At 45.4% G+C, this 24073-nt stretch overlaps 1 protein-coding gene across 1 annotated transcript; it reads right to left on the reverse strand.

Moving 5' to 3' along the window:
• Positions 1-8370: 8370 nt before the first annotated feature.
• CA4 (carbonic anhydrase 4) lies at positions 8371-21304 on the reverse strand. The gene is made up of 8 exons (XM_030962982.1): positions 21247-21304; positions 12989-13039; positions 12351-12521; positions 10366-10526; positions 10135-10227; positions 9786-9849; positions 9526-9689; positions 8371-8559 (listed from the first exon to the last, which is right to left on the reverse strand). The coding sequence occupies exons 1-8, from the start codon at positions 21302-21304 to the stop codon at positions 8371-8373; spliced, it is 951 nt and encodes a 316-aa protein (XP_030818842.1).
• Positions 21305-24073: the final 2769 nt, after the last annotated feature.

The raw sequence follows: 24073 nt of genomic DNA on the forward strand, positions 1-24073 counted from the left end.
CAGATCCCAGGGCTCGGTGACAGGGTGACAGCTGTCCCCTGCTGCCTGGGGAGGGCACAGCACATCAGGGGCTTGTCCAGAGCAGCTGGATCCCTGGAAGTGCCCAAGGCTGGGTTGGATGGGGCTCGGAGCAGCCTGGGATGGTGGGAGGTGTCCCTGCCACGGCAGGAGTGGGATGAGGATGTTTAATATCCCTTCCAACCCAAACCATCCTAGGATTCCAAGAGAGGGAGGAATGGCTCAGCAATGGGGCAGGATGATCATACCCCAGTGTGATGCAGACTCAAATATTTAGGAATACTTGGCAGGAGCAGAGCCATTAAATGTGGGCTGTGATGATGTCCCTTAGCTCAGCACTAAGGGACATCATCACAGCCCACAGGACACAGCTGGGGCACAGCCCCTGCTCAAACCAGCCCGGGGGAATTGCAGAGATCAGGGCTGAGCTGGCTGCAGTTGGAGCTCCGGGCTCAGCAGTTCATGCAGGGATGATTTCAACCACAGCTCAGTGCTGGGGGTTTGTGCTGAGAGCCCCCAGCAAGCAAAACTGAAAGGTGGATGAATTTTTGTTCCGTGGTGCTTTTCTTCTGATATGGAATAAAAACCCTTTAAATCAAAGCCACTCCTGTTGTACCCAAACACTGCTTGAAGGGCAGGGATGGATTCCACTCAGGAATTCTACCCAGGAAGGCCCTGGAGCTGCACACTGGCTGTGAGCTCGTGTTTGGGACCTTGCTCAGGAGCTAACATGTTGGAAATGTTTGCTTGCCATGTGGCTGTGCCTTTTTATCTGCAGGTTTGATTATATAAATGTTCCTGTTTAAGAGACACACGCCAGGGAATAAATCTCTGGGCCCACAGACTCTTTGAGCAGAGGCAGCCCCAGCAGTTAACTGGTAACAAAGAGAGTTGGAGTGGAAGCTTTTTGATAAAGAGTTGGCAGCATATCAGAGGGGCAGCTTGGCCATGAGATGTGAGCAAGGATGTCACACTGGGTGTTTAAACTTTTTTTTTTCTTTAAGCGATTATGAATGAATTATAAGAGGGATGGTGATTGTTTTCGGGGTGTATGTGTTCAGATACTAGCTCAGTTAAAAAAGACATTAACTTTGGGTTTTAACATAATCCGGAGATCTGGCTGCTCTAACTGCACTTTAAGTAGTAAGAATTAAGAATGACCTGAAGAATGATCAACTTTTAGCACAAAATCTCTTGTTTAACTGATTTAACTGGGCCCAAACCTCTGGCTATAATCTGAGGTTTTCTTCCATGAGAGTGGCAGGTGCTGCCACACAGCAAAAGCTAAGTGGAGTGTGAGGAAGAGTAGAGTTCAAATAAACAAAATACACTAAGGGATGACTAAAGGCACGTGGGGGATAGAACACAGATGTGAATTTCCCTTCTGAATATCTTCCCCTACCTTTGGCTGCTGGGCTTTGATGTGGCAGAGCACAAAGAGACTCCTCCTGTACCTGAGCTCTGTGTTCCAGGCAGAGCCCAGCCAGGTTATAAATCTGTAACGTTGCACTTCACCTTTTGTGTCTTGCTTAATGACCTTTTAAAAATAAATGCAGGATGGCTGAGGGGAACAGGATCAGTGGTGGAAAAGCTGACACGTCCGCAACCTGAGCTCTGATCCCTCTGATTGCTGCAGCCCGTTAAACAAAACTTCTTTTGCTTTGTGCTTTTAAGATAAAGAAAAAAAATAAAAGAGGGAAAAGGGGGACAGGGAAGGGTTTGCTTAGCTGGGTTCTCTGTCTTAAAATGCAGCTGGAAAGTGCTTTACTTGGGAAATGCTGCATGGAGTTACCAGCCTAAAGAACAAGGGTGCAGTCACCCAAATATCAAAATATATTCTATCTGCTATTTCATTTTAATGGAAAGCTGCTGTTTTAAGGTGCTTCTGCCCCTTTGGAAGTGTCAGCCTTCATTTCTCTTGCATAAAAATGACCAGTTAAGATCCTCATCAGGCTCTTGTTCTGTTTCCCACAGTACTAAATTTAATATGCACAGCTATAATATGAATAAATGTCTGATAACGCTTACTCAAATCCTGGAAAATGTAAGTTATCCCTGAGGACTATCTTTCCATAAAATGTCCTCCACTTGAATGAAAGGAAAACTGCAGTTTCCCACCATTCCAGACCGGGACAATAATTTATTTTGGTGATGATTATAGTGGATATTTTTGATTCATGTGTACAATAGTAAAACTGACACTATTTTCTTTTGTTTGTGTATTTTGCTTAAAATAAAAGATTACTCCCAAGGAAGGCATTTGAGGAAGACTGCTTGCAGAGAGGGGCCAGATTTATTTTGGCTGGCTGTGCTGTCCTGTCAGCTGGACAACAACCTGCACCATTGCCAGTCCTTCAACCCCTCTCAGCTGCCTTTGGCACAATAATTTCCCTGCTGGAGCTCAGCTGACTGATGCTGACAATCCCTTGCAAGCCGTACCAAAAACTTCCCAGCAATTTTACTGCTTAGGATTCCCCAGATACGTGAAACACCAAAATCCCAGTGTGTTGTGGGCAGATCCCTTGCATTATCTTAAATTTCTGCAGTTGTGCTGTGCCCTGTCTGGGATTTTATTTCTTTTGGTAAGACCCTAATTAAATTTTTCTTTCAGAATATTGCTGTTTCCACCTAATCTTTGCAGTTTCCTCCTGTGCCTGGTTTTTCCCTGGCTGTGCATTCCAGCCTGTGCTGCAGCCCTGGTTTGCTCCTATGAGCAGCTGAGATTTTGCAGTCATTGGTGGGGATTCTTTTTTAAACAAAAGGGGAAAAAGGAGTAAAGGATGAGAGGAGGGGAAATGAATTTTATTATTTATATCTTGCTGGTTTTCTGCAGTAAATGAACAGAACTCTGTGAGGGGGTGCTGAATCCTTGTGCCGATGAGGGAACTCCTCCTGTGCTTTCACCTCTGTCCCGAGGCTGAATCCTTGCCGAGCTCTGCTCAGTAGCACACAGGCAAGATTTTGGTGTGTGATAAACTTTACCTGAGGCATTTGCAAACTTTACCTGAGGCATTTGGAAACTTTTTACCTGAGGCATTTGGAAATCGTGGCCTGGGGATTGCCCGCGGTCCCACCGGGCCTTCCCCGCCACAGCCCCGCGGCTGCCGCGGGAATTGCACCGGAATTTAAAGGGTGATCGGAGTGTTTGTGCTTTAAGAGCTTTAATGGCCTTTTCTTTTAGAATAAATCCATCGGGTTCCGTCACATGTGCGCTCCTATCTGTGGGATCATAAACCCCAACATCCCGTTTATGGCCTGGCACTGCCACATGAACAAAGGGACAGCAGGAACCCGGCCCAGGGGGGTGAGGTGACACCAGAGCCCTTTTGCAGGGCTTGATAAGACACTGGGCTCCTGCCAATCAGAAAAAAAAAAAAAGTTTAAAAAAAGGGTTATAAAACCCTTGGAGGAAATGAAGTCTTGGCAATTTTTCTGCTGTTTCTGCGGGCTGAGCTCTCTCCACGTTGCTGGGACTGTCCCAGCTCCCAGTGCCCAAAATGTCTGAACTGTACCAAGGATTGGGAGCCCTGGAATTCCTGGGTGGATGGGCCAAAATTTGAGCTGTACCAATTGGGGCCCTGATTCCCTGAGGAGGTGGAAATGAGAGGCGAATCCTCCTCTCCTGTGGGGCACCATCAGTCACAGAGGGTCTCAGCTTCACAGAGAAGCTTCAGCACCTCCACAGTTGATTTTTTGTCTTTATCCTGCTCTTTCTAAGACTTAAACTCCTTTTGTTTCCCTCAGGGAGGTCACTGCTCTCTACCATGATTATTCTTATGTTTCCCAGTGGCTGCTGGGCTCCAGGACATGAGCCATTGTGTTTTACTGCCTGTAAGAAAAGCATTTTGTGTAAAGCTGAGAGCTTTGTGTACCACAAACTCCAATGACTGGAGGCTTACAAAGATACTGCACTCTTGATAGGGATTGTCTTTGATTTATCTGGAGTTTAATCTCGACATCAGCACAATCAGCAAAATGTAAAAGTTCTCTGCCTTTCTTTCTCTCTCATAAATTCTTCATAACCACCCCCAATCTGCAAACTCATCCATCAAAATCTCTCAGTGCTGGGAACAAGGAGCAGCCCTGGTGGGGAGGGGAAGGGTGGTGAAGTTCTAAAGGTGATTCCACTCGATGGAAACCAATGTATTTTTGTGTAGCAATAAAAAGGAAGGGCAGGGAAAAGTTTAGATGGCTTGGAGTGGATTATGGGGAAACAAAAGTCATTAAAACAGCGTCAACTGTTTGGGGTTTCTTTTACATCAAATGATATTTGAGTACTGGATGTCTAAATCACTTCAGAAGATATTAATAGGAAAAGGTAATAAAATAACCCAAATTGATTACCATCTTATACCCTTTATGATATAACTTTAAATGCAAATTGCACTCAACTGCAAAAGGGAAATAATGTGCCAAAGGCATTTCAATTAATTGCTATAGTTAATTACACTCATAATTTTACTTGTGTGACTAATTATAATCAGCTTTTAGCGGTGTATATGGATTTATTTCTGATACTGAAAGCCCCAAACAGCAGGGTATTTTTAGGAAATGCATTTAAACCTTGTAATAAAAACTGCATGTTCCCATTCTCAACAGTTGTCTTGAAGGAGCTGTGTCTGTTCAGGAGGAGTTTGGAGGCGATCAGGAAGGAAAAGTGTCCTGGCTGGGGTCACCATGGCCCTGCTGTGCCTCCAGCTGGGGTTTCATTGCCTTTTCCACAGGTACACATAATTTACCAGCAAATCCTACATTTCCTTTCTTTAAAAATCCAATTTACATATGAATTTCTCCCACACAAAGCATTTTCCACAGCCACCTCATTTCCCAGGTAATTTGTTTTTCTGTCATTGCAGAGTTTTTAAATCCCATCTCATTTTAGTGCTTCGTGGAAGAAAATCACCAAGTCCACTTTTAACTCTATCAAAAAGAGCCTCCCATCTCCAAAAGTAATGATTTTTCATGGAATCATTTATAGAATAACAGAACCATTTAGGTTGGAAGAGCCCTTTCAGATCATTGAGTCTAGCTGTGATTTTTGGGGTGTTGCTCCTGTGCAATGGGATCCCTGTCCCTGGAGCAGAGTGTGTTGATGTTACACCTGGTATTTATTAAACTCCACACTTCTTAAACTCTAAAACCCGCCTGGGAAGTTTGATAGGCTTCTCTGTATTTTTTTTTTTTTTGACTACAGGTGGAGGAATAGATTTTTTACCTGGATTTGCTGTGTGACCTCTTTTTAATGGGGAGGGTGCTGGCAAGTGCTGTTTTCCCTGTGGAATCCACATCTGTCTGGGCAAAGAAGGAAAAGGACAAAGGAAAAACCTTTGTCCTTTTCTCCCAGCAGTCACAGAAAACTAATTTTATCCAGACAAGTTCATTCTGAGCTGATGTTTTGTCACAGGAGGAGCTGACTGTAAGTGGAGTTGCCAAATTCGTCAGAATTCTTTGTGGATAACGTAAATACATTTCTAGTGAGTAATGGTTTGGTTTCCTTGTCTCTCTGTGCTTCCTGAGAAAATTGTTTGCTGAAAACACATTGTATTGGGATTTTTTTTTTGTGCCTGCCCCTGCTGTCACCCCCTGTCCCTCTGATGACTGGGAAGGAGCAGTGCCTTCACCTCTCACACCTCTGGAGCTGCTCTCAAACCAAGGTGCAGCCCAAAGCTGGGAAAGGATTGCTTGTGGATGGGTTGTACAAACCCCCTGTTCGTTTTATTTGTTTTAACCCCAATTTTAATTGCCAGTGTTGTTTCATTTTCCCCGGGACTGCAGCTTTCAGCCCCACAGCCATCAGCTCTGGCTCCAACATATGTGAAATGTATCAGTGCAGTTCTGTGCTAACCCCAATGGACATGGGAAAATAATGTTCTTGCTGGATCCTTCCAAAAGCCTCTGTTCCTCCCCCCACCCTTTCCTGTATCATGCCTTGGCTATTTGTCCTTCAGGAGTGACTGTCATTTCCTGGTGTCTTCACAATAAAAGAATTTCATGCCAAGCGTAGCTGAGACAAAATTCCTGAAAACCAGCACCTCAGGTTACCTGTGGAACAGCAAATTGCTTTTCCATACCCATCCTCACAAAGCGAATCAGATGTCCCACTCAAAGCCTTCTTGTCTTTACCTGGGAACAGCTTTTGCTGGGGTTTTTGTTTATTCCCTGCATTGTTGCTGCTCCTGTCCTTGTCACCTCCTGCCCCAGAGCAGAACCTGGGTGCCATGAGGGGCCTCGGGCGGAGCACAGACTGGTCTCAATCCCTGTGACAGGAGCAGATGGAGAATTCCCCTTTCCCTTACTGCCACAGCACTGAGCCACTCAGTAAAAACACTGATCCTTGTCCAGGGAGATTTTATTCACACTGGGGTTGGTGCTGAAGAGCTCTTAGAGGATACTCAGCTCTTTTCAGCAGAATTTTTTCTTCCTTGCAGTTCCGTTTTAATCTGTTTCATTGAGGCTGTGCCCTGTGATTTATCATTTATTATTAGCAATAAATGTCAGATGAGCCAGATCAGGGTTTATTCCAATCAGCCCTTAGAGAGCTGCCTATGAAGTGAGAATTGAGGAAATAACCTGAAGGAGAGGGATGGTGGCTCTTGCACACCTTGGCCAGTGCAAAAGGCATTTCTCAGGTATCCCAAGGGGTGCTCCCATCACTGCTTTTAAAGCACGAGTTCCCTGTCCCGGGGGCTGGGTGGGGTTGGGCGCACCTGGGCAAGGTGCCAGACTCAGGAATCTGCCGTGAGACAGAGCCCCCGACTCTGCTGACACTGGAAACGCCCCAAGGCACTGCACATCCCTGCCCCAGAACTGCAAACCCAGCCCTAAACCCAACCCTAAATATTGTGAAGGAAACAGGGGGGGAATGTCACGTTCCTCTTCTGAAAGGGTTTGTGCATTCCCCTTCAGCAAGGACAAAAGAAATAAAAACTCAGAACAATTCAAATATAGGTCTGTTGTTCACCTTTAATATTTCATTTCTGTTTGCTCCTCCAAAGATTTTCAGTTACATAAAAACACAGTTAAAGTATTAATCTTTCCTTTGAACTTAAATAGGTTCATTTGCTTTCCCATGTGTTTTTTGGTTTTTTTTAAAGCTTTACTGATTGATTATTATGAAAATAATTTCCCTGCTTTTGGTGAGCTGTGGTTGCTCTCACTGCCAGGATTTTCCTGAAAATATATAAAGTCATCTCTGCAAACATTGGCCTTAAAGGAAAAAAAAAATACAAATCTGCTAATATGAAATCCTATTTTGGTGTGGCCAAAATCTAAAATCCTAAAAGAAGCTGTAACATGCTATATGGCACTAGCCAAAGAGAAATGTTATGTCCCTCTTCAGAGGGAGAACTAGAACAATACAAGGAAACCCCATTTCCCAACGTATTTGCTATAAGTAATTGGGTAAGATCTGAAGGAATTGGTTCAAACCACAATCTTCTTGGAAAAAACTATGAATCTTGACCATATGTGAATATTGCAGGTATGCTACTATAAAAAATTATATTTATAAAAGAAATATATATATATATATTTATATTTATATGTAAGAAAGAGCCATTTCTTGAGCTGTCCTATTTTATTAGGCAAATAACAACTACAAAGGATGATCAGAGTCTCCTGCTTCAGAAGCAGCCCTCCAAAGAGAGGGAATTTCCACAGATGTGCCTCTGGTTGTGGGGATGAGCCTCCCTGCCGCTCCCCAGCACATCACATTGGCCATGGCATCCCAGAGAGGGATGAATAAATAACAGAGGAACCTGACAGCCCCAACAGGAGGTGGGGTGGAAGGAATCCAGTGTCCTTATCTGAAATTAACTGAGATATTCTGGAGGAAGGAGGGGGATTTGTGTGTTGGGTGAGTGCCCTTCCCTGGAGGGGATGAGCCAGGTGCTGCTCTTGTGTGTGAGCATTTGATTTTTGCTCTGTGTTGTACCTTCAGGCAGGACAGTGTGGGGCTGTAGGAATTACTCCACATTTCACTGCCAGATTTGCAGTGTTGAATGTAAACGTGCTCCAAACCAACCCTTCACAGGCACTTAAGAACAGATTCCTCTCCGAGATTCTCTGTGCAGCTCCTTCCAGTGCTGGCTTAAAACTACAGCATAATCCAGGCTAAGCTTTCTCTGAGTCTATTGGCTTTTAAAATTGAATTTTCATTGCTTTGTCTCCCAATTCCTTTGAGTTCTGGTGGTTTGGGTTTCCCCAGAGCAGCACAGAAGCCCTTGGTTAATGTCTGGATGAGGCTATTCTGTATTGGGACACAATTCATGAGAGGCTGAGGCAAAGAATAACAAAAATAAGGCTGAAAAGCAAGAAATTAAGGCCCAGGACGTTGAGTGAGGTGGGAAAGGCTCAGTGGGACAGAGAGCTGAGGGTGCAGGTCAGAGCCAGGCCCAGCAGCAGCAGCTGTGCCGTGGGCAGGGCGATGCTGGCCCCCGACCAGAGCACCTCGCGCCCGTTCAGGGGCTGTGCTGGTCGGAAATTCTCCATCATGGGAGTGGAGTTCTTCCCATCAAAGTGCAGTGCTGCGAACTGGGACAGCTGCAAAACACAACAGCTTGTTAAATCTGCTTTAACAACTCTGGGAATTGTGTTGCCAACCCAACCCGTGCTGCCTCACTCTGGTTTTGGACCTGAGGGTTTAATGGATGCCTTGAACCTCACAGGAAAGGCCATGGCAGAGGCCACAGGAGAGGTCACTGAGTGATGGCTCCTTCCAGCCTTGGCAATCACGGGCACTTCCCGTGAGTGGGAGCCAAATGCTCTGTGCAGCCCCAGGACTGGCTCCTCCAGAGCTCCTGACGCACGCAGCCCCGGCCCCGGCCGCCACGTCAGGGTGACACGAGGCAGGAGCAGCAGGAATTCTGTCCTTGCTCAGGTTCCTGGCTGCTCTGAGTGGCCCTGGGCTGTGCTGGGGGCACTGTGACAGCGCTCAGGGCACACTGTGAGTGAGGAGCTGAACTGGCTCTGGGCCAGGCTGTGTGATCTCTGCTCAGCCTGCGTTTCCCAAGCGTTCTTAATTCCATCTCCTCTTCCTGCCTGCAGGTCAAAAATGGGCTGCTAGGTGCTGATGGGCCCAAGGTTTGGGTTTGGAATGATTGTGTCCTGCTGCCCTGACAACGGGAGAAAACCTGTGGAGGGAGCAGGTGGCAGCAGTGGAAGTGCTGTGACGAAGCCCTGAGCTTGGGGGGTTTCTTGGCTCTCTCCTCACGCCGTCATTTCCCCTTCCTGCCCCTTTCCTGCCATTTTCTGAGGGATGATTTGACAGGGTCAATCAGCTGGCAGCAGGGAGCACCTTGAGGCTGCTGCCAAGTGGGGGTGCGTGGGGAACATGGCACTGAGGTGTCACCCTGCCCAGGGACACAGCACTGAGGTGTCACCCTGCCCAGGTGCCAGGGACACAGCACTGAGGTGTCACCCTGCCCAGGTGCCAGGGACATGGCACTGAGGTGTCACCCTGCCCAGGGACACGGCACAGAACCCCCAGGCTGTGCCTCTGCCACCCACCTGGCGCAGGCTGAGCTGAACTGGTGTCTCAAAGATGGTCCAGATGACACCCTGGTAGCAGTCAGGGGTGGTGAGGGACCCCTGGTAGCGATAGTACCTCTCAAGGTCTTCCTCAGGTGGGAGGAGAGAGCTCAGTGGCAAAGGATCCACCTTTGCTGATCCCCCTGGAAAAACCACAGGGGAAAATCCCTTGTAATGCTTGTGGCTGCAGGTTTTGCCCACATTTATCCTCGCCCCACACAGCTTGTGAGATCCCTTACCTTTGGATTCAATATTCTTTAGTTTGCTCAATAGAGTTTCATAGTTTTTATTTTCTTCGCCAGCCTGAAAGGGAAATATTTTCATTCCACCTCGTGTATTTCTCTACAAGGGGTTGCTTTTAATCAGTGGTGAATAAAACAGAAAAGGGCCACAAGAAGAAATTACAGCAAGCAGGATGTAGAAAAGGGGAGAGGAACTCAGTGCTGGTAGAATGCCTGCAGAAGATAGGGAGGTTAAATCTTGGGCTACTGTAATACTGACATAAACATAAAATATTGACATCAACAATCCCTCAGCCAAGCTGCTGGCTGAAATTTGAGAGGGGCAGTTGAAAATTTCCCCACCTACCTCTACAAAGAAGGCCAACACAGCCAAACCATCTGGAGATTTCTTGGCTTCTGTCACATCTGAAGCATCTTCTCTGATGTGGACGATGTGAAACTGGAACACAACAGCCAAGGACAATGATTTCCACCCTCAGACCTCCCATGGGGAACTAGCCAAGAGTTTTTCTGAGCAGGATCTCAGAATTCCAGAGTTCTGGAGTGAAACCCGTGCCCCACACGCAGTCCCACCTACCTCCATGGGGTATTTCTCTCCATCTATGCTGTGCTCTGAGCCAGGACTCAGGATTTGTTGCTCAGTCAGGAGTCCCCAGTGAAAATGGAATTCCACTGCCTTGTATTTTCTCTCCAGGCCTCCTCCTCCGATTTTAGGGGATGCATCTAGTGCCACTTTAACTGGGGAAAAAGCATAAATTGTTTTAAAGGAGAAGAGCAGGTCCTACATTTACAGAATGTGAGAGCAGAGATGTTCTTGAGATTCAAATTTATCTTCATGTTCTCGCTTGGCTTTTCAGGCCGAGTGTTCCAGAAATTCTGCTCTGCAGAAACTGAACTCTTACAAAATCATGACTGAGTTTCATTTGAGATTAATTCTAACCATTATGACCTCTGGAGTCAGAGCTTCTTATACCTCTCAGAAGACCCTATATTCCTTCAGTTTTTTCCTAAAAAAAGACCGTCTATCAAAGTAAATTGGATCCCAGTTTATTTGGGTTTTAACCATCATTTTAACCTCCAGTTTTCTGCACTGTAACATTTCCTTTGGGCAGGGTTTAAAGATATTCTGTTTTAATTTAGGGTAGGGCTGCAATTTAAGCCTAAATCATACATATTTGAGACATATTTTAATTTTTTTTCCTTTTGCAACCCCCACGTTAAGCACAGCACTTCTCTTTGCAGGGAAAATTCTGGATTGCAGCCCCAGAGGAAAATTCTGGATTGCAGCCCCAGAGATTTCATTTCTGTTCTGAATTCCAAATGAACTTGGAGAGTGCATGAGTCATTGAGTTCCTTTGCTTTTTAATCTGTAAATGGATGAGTCAGATGTCTTTGTGGGCTTTGTTTATTTAGCTTAAGACCGTTGAGACAGTGACCTTTGCTATGTGGCCATCACGGAAAATAATGAGGGTCTAATCTCACCTGCAGCCTCTAACTGCAGCTGTAATTTAAGCAATAACCTCCTCATTTAGCACAGGAATTGGCTGCTCTCAGAAGGAAGAGATTTTAAAAGCCCAGATTAAACCCCTAATCCTTATGCATGGCTGGGGAAGATGAGGAGCAATCCTTATAAATATTAATTTTGATGTAAAAGGGACTGTAATTGGACATTCTGGAGTATCACCCTGTAACGGGAAAGTCATTAATCCACATATTAATGAAAAGTCAAAACATTCTTTTTTCTTGTGGTCTGCCACGACATGAGAATTTCTGGCTGTTAAAATCTCCCCAGCTGCCTTCCCACCTTTCCCTTTTAAATCAGGAAATATTTGCCACTTGCTGCTTTCTGCTTTGAGGATTTGGCAGTTAAAACAACCCACCCAAGACTTTAAAAACACCTACATGTAACTTAAAAAAAAAAAAAATTAGACTACAGGTTTATTTTTAAATTCGAAGTAATTGGACATCATTTTTTTGGACCAGCATCCTCAGTATTGTGAAGGAAGGTGGAGGAAGTGGAACAGTTCTAAATTACTGTTAATTGATTCAAGGTTTACTGATTCACTAAGTAGCTGACCAACATCAGATAACTTCTGTGTGCAGAGAAAACAGGTCTGAATCTGAGAAGAATATAGCTCATTATTTAAAGAACTAATAACACCCAGCACTGAGAATGACTTTCCCACACCAGGCTTTTCTCCAGCAGGATTCTTTGTGCAGAGGCAAGAGTTGGAAAGGGCCAGCCCAGGAATGGCTTCAGCAGAAAATGATAAAATCTGCCCAAATTGTTGTCCTGCCCACCTGCTCTGGGCTCTGTTTGGGTTGGGGTTTTTGCTTTAGAGCTCTTGTGACACCTCCAGCTCTGTTCCTGCACAGAAGTTCCTGCTGAGACATTCACGAACCACATCCACAACCCCAAAAACTTCATCATTCCCACAAGCCTCCCAAGAAAATATTGATGCCAAGAAGGTTCTGGGAGCTTCACTTCTGAAGCAGAGAGGTGGGATCCCATCAGTGCCCAAAGCCCAGTCCAGCCCCAGGAGCAGGCTGGGCAGTACTTGCCTGTGTGCCCGTTGTTTTGCACGTCCCACTTGGCAGAGCCCTTCACGTCGTACCCTTCAAAGCTCAGGGGCTTCAGGCTCTTCTCATACACCACATTTCGGGTGACAATGTTGACAGGGGACTGCCTGTCCCCTCTGCAATCCTCGTATATCTGATGCCATTGGGCAGGACCTGCTCAGGGATGAAGAAAATGGGTTTATTTTTTTTTCCCCCCTGTAGACAGCAAATCCTCAAGGAAGCCAAACCACCCAACCAAAACGGGGCATCTGAGGCATCACCCCAACTTCTGGGGTGATTTTTACATTTGTGTGTTTGATTTTTACATTTGTGTATTTGATTTTTACATTTGTGTGTTTGATTTTTGCACTTGTGTATTTGATTTTTTACACTTGTGTATTTACATCTTTACATTTATTTGTACATTTCCACATTAGCCTTGGTCCACACAAAACAAGCAGTTACCACAAACACCGAGGGCTTCAAAATACCCTGTTTGGCACTGAAATGGTCACAAATAATGTGATCACGAGGCATTAAAGGCTGAGTGCTGTGAATTTTTGCATTATTTCTCTCAGCAGCCCTTTTGCAAAGTGGAAGATTCACCAATGTGATTGGAACAAGAAATTGCTTGGCAGTACCTTCACACTGTGGCAGCTCACACTTCTGGGACTGATAGCACCAGTGGCCCACTAAAAAACAATAAATAAAACAGGTGAATGAAATTCTGTCCAAATGATGCCCCCCAAAAGCAGCAGGGAAACGGATTGGCAGCCCTGCCCTCTCTAGATCTCCTCCTGATCTCTCATAAACCACTTTGTAGCCATTAAATCCCCCCAAACCTGGGCTGGCAGGAATCTTTAGGACATCAGAATTCTGAATGGGTTGCAGTCCTGAAGAATTTGGTTTTCAAACCTTGGCTTCCTCAACTTCTTGAGGCAAAGGTTCCACATTTGAATATATGCAGTGTTAAAGTAAATTTCCTTTTATCAGCTCTGCACTTGCCAGCCTCTCACAGACTTGTAAATTCACTTATGGAAGAGGACTTATCTCAGCCTGTTCCAGGAACTCCTTTGAAGGTTACCTGGGGAAGAATTCTCAGAAATGAGGGATCTCACTTCCTGCAGGACCTGCAGGAGCTTTGGGCTAACTCAGCTGGGTCCATCCCACAGGGATGGATGCAAAATTCGTCTGCAGAACATCTGAATTTTACTTTTTCATTGTCAAAAGAAATACAAAATTCGAAGGACAAGAGCTGATTTAACTTTATGTGTTTATCTGGTTAGGACAGCAGGATTGTCTTGTTTGTCCCAAGCTGCTTCAGTGGCTCTTTATTTATTCTAAACTTTAAATTGACTTTGACAGGGGTCGTTCTCTTTGGCTATTTAACTTCAATCCATAACAATTCAAACCCTCTTGTAATGATGATTAATACCATACCTTCTGTTTGCTTGTGATTAGTAAATTATAGACATTTTAATAAAGGGCTAATCAATTTTAAGGATAATTATGGAGAAGCCCTGTCACTTGACTGGTAATTACCTTAATTTGTAATTTATAACACACCTGCTGGAAGGCTTTTAACACCTTTATCTTGATATCAGTGGCATAACAATGCATCCATCTATTAAGGATTTAGAAGTTATAAATAGAGAATTGTTGTAGAACCTGGGCAGCTGTGACAAAGAGGGAGACCTCGTGGCAATTAATATAATCTTTTAAAAAATGACAGTTTTGGTTTTTCTTTCACAAAAACGAAATTTCTGCTGAAAACTACAAACAATGTGGCCTCACTTTGTAGCTTAGCAAGACTGGGAAGAAAAGCAAACTTTGCTTTTTCCGTGTGGTAAGAACTGCAGGGATTTCTATGTTGTTACCCAAAAACTGAGTTTGACGAGGTTTTATCCTTTTGGCTGATTTTTAACACACACAAAACTTCACTTTCCAGCACTGATGTTGCTTTTTTAAAATTTTTCCAGGACAGTGGCACCGAGCTCTTCCTCATCCCCACTGGGAAATGCAGAAGTTCCAAGCACAGGATGTCCTTGGAGTGCCTTAATCGATATTTTAATCAATGAATTAAAATGATTAATTTGAGTTTAGTGCAGAATGCCAGCTGAGCTGCTCTCCACGCTGCCTCCACGTGGGTTCTCACACGGATCAGAGGCTCCAGGTGTGGTTCTGGCAGCTCCCTGGGGTCGCTGCGAACTTTTAACAATCCCAGCCTGGGACTGGGAGTCTCTTGGCCATTTACACACCAAGGATCCTTCGGGTGTGAAAACAGCAGCAGGAATAACCTGCAAGGGTTTGCTGCCAAATCTTTGGGATGGGAAGCAGAGGGGGAAGGGGAGAGCTCCCGGCTGAGCAGTTCCAGGAGGTTTCACAGTGGAGTGGGAGCATGGCCCGGACATCAAAGCATTTCTGCACCGAAAATCTGATTTTCCAGGTGCTCTGAGCGCAGCTGGGAGCCAGGGCAGCAGGTTCAAGGCTCTGGAGATTTTAAACCTCTACAGTGGAACCACCAAATTCAAACAGAGCCACGGGGGGAAGGGGAATTATCCCCAGATTGTGCTGAGCCAGGGTCTGTGTGCCAGGGGGATGGAAATGTCCCTTCTCAAACACAGAAATCACTGAGTTTTTACCCCCTGAACAGGTGTTTGGGAAATTGTGTCAAATTAACCTGTGGGCTTCAATCACCTCTCAGTAAACTGACACTTGAGCACAGCACAGATCTTCCTGGGCATGAAAATGATGGGGAGAAAAAGTTGAATAAAATAAAATGTAATTTTGAAAATCCAGCCCTCAGTGGCTACAGCTGCCTCACATCCAGCACTCAGGAGTGTTTAATAATTATTGTCTGATTTTTGCATCTTTCCACCAAATTCCCAGTGTCTCTGAACAGGGTAAGGATTGTGTTTTCTACCAAGTCCTTACCACACTTGTTGATGGATGATATCAGTGAAGTAGAACAGCACATAAATCCAGCATTTCATCAGAAAAGTGTCCTTGAAGATGTTAAACCTTAAAGCACGAGCTAATTAAACATTACAGAATGCCTGAGCAAACAGTGGGTTCATATTTAGTGTGAATTAGGGCTGGTTTTTTTTGGTTTGTTTCTTTTTTGATTGGCAGCAGGGGAACACTGGGGAACAGGAGCCTTTGTGTGGGTGCTGCTCAGGAGGAACCACAGTGTCCTTGAGGAGGAGAATTTGCCTTTGGATGGGACTGAGTGGGATGTGAGCCTCCCTCCCTGGAGGAACCTGGCACCACAATGGCTCTTTCTTCCCCTGAGCTTTGGGGCTTTCTTTCCCAAGCAAGAAGGGAAGATCCCTGTCACATCCAGGCAGCCCTCCCTGCTTTTAGGCAGGATGATGCCCTCAGGCACGTTGTCCAGGCCACTTCTCATTGTCCAGAGGCTCCTGCCACTTCCCTTGGAAGACTTTTGCACAGTGCATTAGCCCACGCTGGCAGGAAATGTTTCCTATTTAATAGCTTACATTTTCCACTTCCTTATCTGCGTCCCATCACTCCTAGAAATATCACCGAACCACCCTAAACAATTCTTTTCCCTCCCTGGTGTTTACAGCATGCAAACAGTTCCCTCTTCATCTGGAATTCCTGTCCTGGCTTCATTCATCTTTTGTCCCCTCTGACAAGGCTTCACCTTCCCCCTGTGCCCTCTTCAAAATCTCCCTCTGATCCCCCTTTTTTATGGGGTCTGGGGCCCCTCAGATCCCCCCTGCTCTGCTCTTCCTATCAAACCTCAGCTCCCACATTCCCTTTCCTGTAGCTCATTTTATTGCTGGAAAAACACAGCAGAAAATGAGGTTTTCAGTGCTTTAGGGAGGGTTTTTTGGTTTGTTTTTATGGTTGAAGTGCTGAAATCATTGCTAGATATATAGATATCTAGATATAAAGATATATAGATATATATATATAGATATATAAATATAGATAAATAGATACAGATATAAATATATATTTTAAAAAATATATAGATAGAGATGTGCACACCTGGACTCACTGTATTATCAATTATATATTTCTCCTCCATTTTATTATGGATTTATCCTTGATTTCAGTGATTCTGTGCCATGCCACAGGTGTCACCTTGACTTTATTTGGTTTAAGTTAGAGTAGGGCTGGACTGGGCTGGCTCTTCCTCCACAGAGTTCAGGACAGTTAAATTTAGGGAGTCTCTCTTGGCACGTGAGCAGTCCCACTTATCTCTGCCTCTTCCTCCTGGAATTTACAACTGCTTCCTGCCAAAGCTGCTTCTTGGCACGGGGGTGGCCGAAAGAAACAATACAAATTACGCATTGTTTTCATTTTATTGCAAACGTCTTCGATTGTTTTAGCTATCGAGCCTCCTTTGGAACTCGAGGCAAAAAAAAAATTAAAAAAAATAAAATAAAATATTGCTGCAGTTGGGACCTCCCTCTGCTGCCCAGGGAGGCAGGAGGTGCTGCTGGCCCGGGGCCAGGCTGGAGCAGCCCTGCCAAGGTGCTATTGTGAGATCTGGGAAAAGACCCTTCGGCTCTTTGGACCACGCTCAGATTGTCTGAATTCCATAAAAGCTCCCAAACCTGCTCTGTCCCACTGTGCTCTGCTTGCTGCCCTACTTGGAGCTGCTTGGTGTGCTGGAAATGCCATTTCACCTGTGCACTCAGGAGTCACTAAAGCACTGAACTGCCTCAATTCCTGCTTCTGGTACAGTGGCTGTGGTTTAGTCAGCTTCTACTTTGCCATTTTTATTATTATTATTATTATTGTGTTTTATTATAATTTTTGAATTTTTATTATTATTTTTGCTGGTTTTATTATTATTTTTGCTGGTTTTATTCACAATATTGAGCCTCTGGGAGTGTCAATGACCTTTTTGCCCAGGACACCAGAAATGTCCTGTGTTGATTTTTAATTCAAATCCCTTCTCTCTTTCACCTGAGCCCTCTGTGTGTCCCTTTAGCCTCCTGTCCCCCTTCCAGCCATCCTGCCTGGCCATTCCCTGTTCTCCCAGTGCCCATCCCAGTGCTCCCAGCGCGCTCCCTGCTCTGCCATCCTCATCCTCAAATCCATCCCCAAAATCTGCTCTCACCTCTGCATCCTTTTCCACCAAAATGGCAAAAGCTGGGTCTGCATGGGGTTTATTTTTAGGTTCGGCTTGTGCTGGGCTCATCCTATTTTTAGCTGGCTTTGTGAAACTTTCTATTTTTAGTGCAAAAGACAAAACAAAAGCAATTGTTATCAAAGCCTGTCTTTCTAATTAATGGGATTGCTGAGCATATAGGCATGAGAATATTTATCCCTCCTGGAGCATTACACATCCTCAGGAAGCCCCAGTCACCCCTTGGACAGACAGAACCAGTTCCAAAAGTTCACCTCGAGATTTGTGTGGCTCTGCAAGCATTCCTGGCCATTCATTGCTCTTCACTTTTAACCTTAATTTGATTTTCCCCGGGGACACACATCTTTATGCAGGAGATGATGGGGAGTTAGCCCTGAAAATCAGCTTTACTGCGGTGCTGAGGCCTTGCAAGGCAGCACATCTGATGTTTATCATCTGCACACATAAATCACGAGCTGGATGAGGCCCTTGGAACAGACACAAACTGCAGGGAAAACCCAGAGGGGCTCAGGGGTTCTGGATTTGCCCTATTAACATCTGCAAAGGACTTCCTCTGTGTCAGAGAGCAGGGAAAGGGTTTCAGCTGTGACCTGTGGTACTCTGCTGCAGATAATGTGCCCCCAGAAATGTCCTGTACCAAAGGCAGGGGCTGTAACAAAAAATGAGTATCCAGGGCTAAGGTGATTTCCTCCTGTGAGGGGTTTTGCCTTGCTTTCTGTAATAAAAATGCAATTCAGATTTATTTATTTTAAAGCACTTTTAAAATTTAATTCAAACAAATCACTTGGTAGCTGTGCTGGCCTTTTGCAGCCTTTTATGCTGAGCTTTTGATGGCTGATCCTGTGGCTAAAAATATGACTAAAAATCTAATAACAGGCCATTGGAGAGATGCTGGAACACAACAAAGCATCTCCTGCAATGCCACAAACAGGGAAAAGAGCCTGCCCAGAGACAGACTTTGGACTTGGCAGCTTTTCTAGGAGACCTCAAGGTTTCTGATGGTTTTTTCAAAGTGCCAAAGGCTTTTCTGCTTCCAACATCCCAGTGGGAGAGCCAGGAGGATCCGTGGGGAAATCATGGATAAAACTGAGCAGGACCATCCTTAGCCCTGGGGAAGGGGCAGCTTGGATTCCAACCTGATGGAGACTCCAGAGGTGCCCTACACCCCTCACATGGTAATTCCACAATTCCTGTGGCTCACTGCCTTTTCTCTGCCTTCCAGGCCTGACATTGCATTTATTATCCTTTCTTTAACCAGCTGAAAACGCAACTTTTCACACCAGAGTGTGTCCAAGTGCTCCAGCATCCCAACTTTGCCAGCCCTAAAATGGATTTGGAGCCCAACCATAAATCTGTGTGCAGTCCACACCATTAGAACTGCAAATGGAAGAAGTCACAGCATCTTTTATTTTTTTTTAAGCTGCTGATGGAGCTCTCAGGGGTATTTTGTACCTGAATGGCCCTGAGGAAACCCCAGAGTGAGAACTGACGCCAATGTCCGCATGGTTATGTAAATTTAATGTTTGTGACATAAAAGCATGTGAGCAGAAATATAGAGAATTAGAGGCATCTAATCTCATCTAAATTAGAGGAATGTCCAATCAGGCAACAATCTTTTGGGGCAGCAGAGCATGGACTGTGGGAGATTTGTCTCCTCATGGCTGAGTCCTGCTCTGTGATAAAGCAAAAGGTTAAAACGTGCTGGGGTTCATTCCATTCCCCCTGAAGAAAATAAATTTTCAGTGACTTTGCTGTAACCCCACCCCAGAGCTGCTGGAGGGAGGGATGGAAGGATGGATGGATGGATGGATGGATGGATGGATGGATGGGTGGATGGATGGATGGAGGGATATCCCTCACTCTCATGAGGTTTGGAGCATTCCTGCTGGAAATTGCAGACACTTTGTGCCTCTTTTTCCCCAAAACAGCACCAGAGGGTCCCTGAGCTCTCAAATGAACCAGACAAGAAACCTGAGGAGGATCAGAGCAGCTGTAAATGGAACACACTGAGACCTGGATGAGGATGAGGGGCTGGGGGTGATGGTTTCATCCTGGGCAGGTGCCTGCACCAGCGTGCCTCAGTTTCCCTCTCCTACAGCAGGGATAATGCCCCTTCCTTCCTTCCTTCCCTAAGGACTGTTAATAGTGGTTTTAAACCACAGGTGCTGTGCTGCTCAGACAGGGCTGGCAGCAATTCCAGATTAGCAATCAGTCATTTGATTGTTTCAGGGTGGTGAGTTCTCAGCTGCCCAGGTGGAGCTGGGCTCAATGAGCTGCTCAGAGCCAGGCTGGTTCTGACAAGTGGCAAGAGAGGAAGGAAAGGTTTATTTGTTAAAAAAGATACAGATAACAAGAAGGAATATGACAAGAAGGAATTTCAGCTGATTCTCAAAAGTGGAGTTTCTTGAAATGTGTAGCCTTTACCTTAATAAATTGTATCCTGTGGAGCTGCTGCTTGAGGAAAGTTTGGAGCAGAAGGAGCAGAGAGCAAGGTCCTTGTGTATTAATCACTGTGTAATTTGGTCCACACTCAAGGGAAAACGTGCAAATAACCAGGGGGGGCCAAAAACACCTACAAATTATCAAATTCTTATTTATTCATTCCCTGTGCTACTTCCTTCTGATAGAGAGGTAAACCCTAATTATTGTCACCAATCTAATCAAGTCACAAGGGTTTTCTAGATTGTGTTTAGGTTTGCCCAATAAAGCCCCAAATGGGGCAGTAAATGCAGCACGGTGTTGATAGGCAGGAATCAATCAGAAGCAAACACGAGGGGCAGACTTTGGAAAAGCAGAAGCTTTTTGTGTCTGTGTTTGTGTTTACCTGCCCCAGGTGTGGCAGCCCCTGCAGGGCGAGGGGCTGGGCAGAGGGAAGGGTTTGCAATGTCAGCCGGGAACCTGGGAAAGCCAAGTGCTGAGGGACAGGGAATTTATTGGGAACAGGGAAATAAACGCAGGGAAAGCCTGCAGGACTTTCTGAGCGGCTCTGAACCTTGATCTGCTTTAGCACCATCTCCCTTCAGCACTCTCAGGGCAGCACTTCCCCCTGATAAAGCTGGGTCCCTTCTCCCCTGCCTGCACTCTGCTCTGTTTTAGTGCAAACAATGGACCCTCCGGCACTTTGGAGCTGCGGGGTTTCATTCCGAGGAGGCTCCGTGCTCTATTTGCATAGGAAAAGGGATTTATTCAGTGCTGCTGATTGAACAGAAGCAGGGGGGAAAAGACCTCCTGCATTTTTCAATACTAATTATAGATCACTCTTTAATTGAGCCATCCTAAGTGCACAGTGTGCTTATAGTGCCCAGGGAGCAAAAATAGATGGGGCTGATGCAGCAAAGACATATTGTTCTTTCTCCCTCAGCAGAATTTCATCTTGGATCATACACAGCAAAGCAAAGGCAGTAGAAATTTCAAACAAACAATTTCTTTCAAGTTTAAAAAGATAAAAAAATTAAGTTTTGGTATTTCGGATGCACGTACATAATAAAATACAGAGATCAAGTCAAAGCTCATTGATTTTTCTTGGAGGAGGAAGGCAGATAGAATCTCTAAAGGTGAAAAGAAACCCCCAAAGCACCCATTCATTCATGAGAAGAGCCCGTCCTTGATATTTTAACACAAATAATAAAAGGCAGAGAAATAAATAAATCCATCATCCTTCATTTACCAGAGAGAAGAATCAGAGAGCCTGTAGTGCAAGTCCTGATAGTCAGAAACAGATCAGAAATAAGAGTAACCCTGAGGTGGGGTTAGAAAGAGCAGGGAAGCACTTACCTACTGCCTCTGTCTTGAGAATGTGCAGGCAGAGCACAGCAAGGAACAGCAATTCCATTCTCTAGTTTAAATAGGCTCAGTGTTGAAACCAGAATTGATTAGACTCCTCAGGATGTGATCATATTTCTGCTCTCAGTTTTATACTGGAGTAAGTAGTCCAGGACAGACCTGAAAGCCATAGCAGGAAGGTGAACTCCTCCCCTTTGTAATTTCTCCAGATTTGCCCTGCTCCTGATTTGCCTGAATTTATTCATTCTCCAAAGTGGATGGCAGAGGAGTGAGGCTTTCTGGCACTGAGCAAGGAGCCTTCAGTGAATAACTGAGGTTTTGCAACCTGCACAGGTCCAGCAGCCCAAATAAAATTCTGCATTTTTATTTACTGGGAGTTTTTCTCCTGGCAGCCTCGTGACATTCAATTAATACATGTGTTAATGTTTCCTTTAAAAAAAAAAACCCAGGGAGACAAATCAAACCCCAACTCCCCCTCACTCCTACCCCACAGCTTTCCAAACAGGATTGGAGTTGATTTGGGACTGGAAAATGGGAATTCCATGTGCAGCGACAGGAAATGTTAATTAGGTGACATACAACACCTTACGTACGTAATTAAGCAACAATACATTTTTTAAATAATCCTTTTTCTCAACTTTCTGCTTCTGCTACTGTAGAATGATAAATACACTGATTTTTTTGTTTTGGTCGCCTTTGTTTTCCCATCTAATTTTTTTTTTTGGAATTAAATGTGACTCAGGGGCAACTCAGACTTTACATTCAAAAATAAAAGCGACACAGCTTTATTACAGACACAGCATCACCTCTGGGGTTTTGGGGCTGGGCTGAGGAATACAAATGAAGCAAACTCCTTCCCCAAATGTCCCTGGAGGTGCAGAGCTGGGCTGGGAGGAAGAGGAGGATGCCCGTGAGGGATGGGCAGAGTGAAGTGATGTTATCCCAGCCGAGCTGAGCTTGCAGAGTCATCCAGCAGAGGCTGCATCCCACAAAAAGGAGCTGAGAAATCTCTGCCTGCCCTGCTGCTCCCCCAGAGGGGTCTCAGGGGCTGCAGGCACGCCCAGAGCAGCTCCTTTCTTGATAAAAACGCTGGAAATAACATTCCCACAGTGCAGGTCTGCCGGGGAGGGTGATGAGGTAAATAATTCCTGCAGGGGAGAACAATGAGGGGTTGGTGGCGTTGTGTCCCTGCCGGGTCCCTGCGGGGCCAGGGGGATGCTGAGCACGCAGAGCAGCTCCAAGGGCATCCAGGAGACAATTCCTGCTGGGCTGCTCCTCACCGGGGAGCTGAACCAACACCTCGGGAGTGTTTTCCTGCTCTAGTTCTTTAAAGCCCTCTGTTCAGGACTGAAAAGCTGAGCGCTAGAAATTCTGGTCTTGAAAATCAGGATCCTTGATTTATTTATTGAGTTATTTCTTTCTTTCTTATTTTTATTTTCTTTTCTTTTATTTTTTGTTTTTGTTTTTGTTTGTTTCTTTCTTTTTGTTTTATTTTTTTCTTTGGGGGTTTTTTCCCTCTTCTTTTTGTTTCTAAGCCTCCCAGCCTGTCATTATCAAAGTGGTAATAAACTGCACTGCAGTCACGTTAATTAAGCCTTCATTTGAGCTCAGAAGTGAAGGCACGCTCAGGCAAAGGCATTCCCTTTCCTTCTAAAGCCTGTCATCTAAATAAGCAGGGCTGGCATAATTTCATCTCCTCATTTTTATTTTTTTTTCCCTGAGGAAACTCCACTGACAGGCGCTTGGATATCAGCTCTTGATGGCATTGCTGCACTTCAGGGTAGTTCTGATTCCTTTTCAAAACCAAAACTGAGATGCCAGGATGCCATCAAGAACTGGGAGCATTTTACACCAAGATTTTTGGATACTGGGCCTGAAGATGTGAGAGCATCTTGGTCAGAGGAGATGACACAAAGTTAAGCAGCTCTCTGAATTCCAGGCTGGTTTTTCCTGGCACTTACAGTGTAGGGAAGGATAGCTGGGAATATCAAATCCAGTAAAAACTGCACTTATTTCGTGGCCTGGAGAGGCACAGCAGCAAGGGCTGAGAGGGGGAGACTGGCTGGAGGCCAAACCCGGGTCCGAGATGAGCTGACCCCGCAGGGATTGCCCTGCAGGGGACAGGGAAGCACTTCCCAGGGATTTAAACCCCAGAGGGGTTCCAGGATTAGCGAGTGGGTGATTGGGAATCCCACCCTGCAGGGTGAGAAAACACAGAGCGCTCTTCATTTGGCTGCGTGCTGTCGTTTCATTGCTGAGAGTTCCCACGCTCCTGAGGAGGAAATCTGGAATTTCAGAGCTCTGGGTGAAGCAGAAACACGGCAGCTTCATCTTCCATGCGCAACCGTGGGCTGGCTCTGGCTGTCCTGGGAATGCTGTCCCAGCACAAGGTGGGACACTGGGATGTTCTGCCTCCCTCACACCCAGCTGACCCTGGACAGGCTTTGCTTGCCACTCACCTGCTTCCAGGTGTTTGTCTCCCATCACTCCAAACCTGGGAGGCAAAAATTCCTCCAAGACAGAGAGGCTGGAGGGGAGGAGCAGAGCTCTGTGTTTTCAAAACAGCTCCGAAAAATCTTGGACAGAGATCACACACACCCCGTTTGTGTCTCCCTCTCCAGAAAGGAAGGCTTTAATCTGCATTAATTGAAACATAAATTGGATAAATAGGCTCCTTATTTGTATCACTCCCTTTCCTGAGTGTTTCTTCCTTGCCAGCCTCGTGATGGCCACGGAGAGCAGGGCAGAGGGACACTGTGATCCCACAGCTCTGCTGAGGGCCCTGGCACTGAAACTGGCATTCATGGGAGGATCCTGC

The sequence above is a fragment of the Camarhynchus parvulus genome, chromosome 19, assembly GCF_901933205.1.
Source record: "Camarhynchus parvulus chromosome 19, STF_HiC, whole genome shotgun sequence".
NCBI lineage: Eukaryota > Metazoa > Chordata > Aves > Passeriformes > Thraupidae > Camarhynchus > Camarhynchus parvulus.

What these genes read in the sequence shown, in the direction of transcription:
- CA4 (XM_030962982.1), bottom strand. Translation starts at nt 21,304, where the DNA reads ATGGAATTGCTGTTCCTTGCTGTGCTCTGCCTGCACATTCTCAAGACA. An exon ending in GAGAGAAATACCCCATGGAG is followed by an intron (nt 10,228 to 10,365) that starts GTAGGTGGGACT and finishes GTTGTGTTCCAG; the next exon opens with TTTCACATCGTCCACATCAG. An exon ending in AAAGAATATTGAATCCAAAG is followed by an intron (nt 9,690 to 9,785) that starts GTAAGGGATCTC and finishes TGGTTTTTCCAG; the next exon opens with GGGGATCAGCAAAGGTGGAT.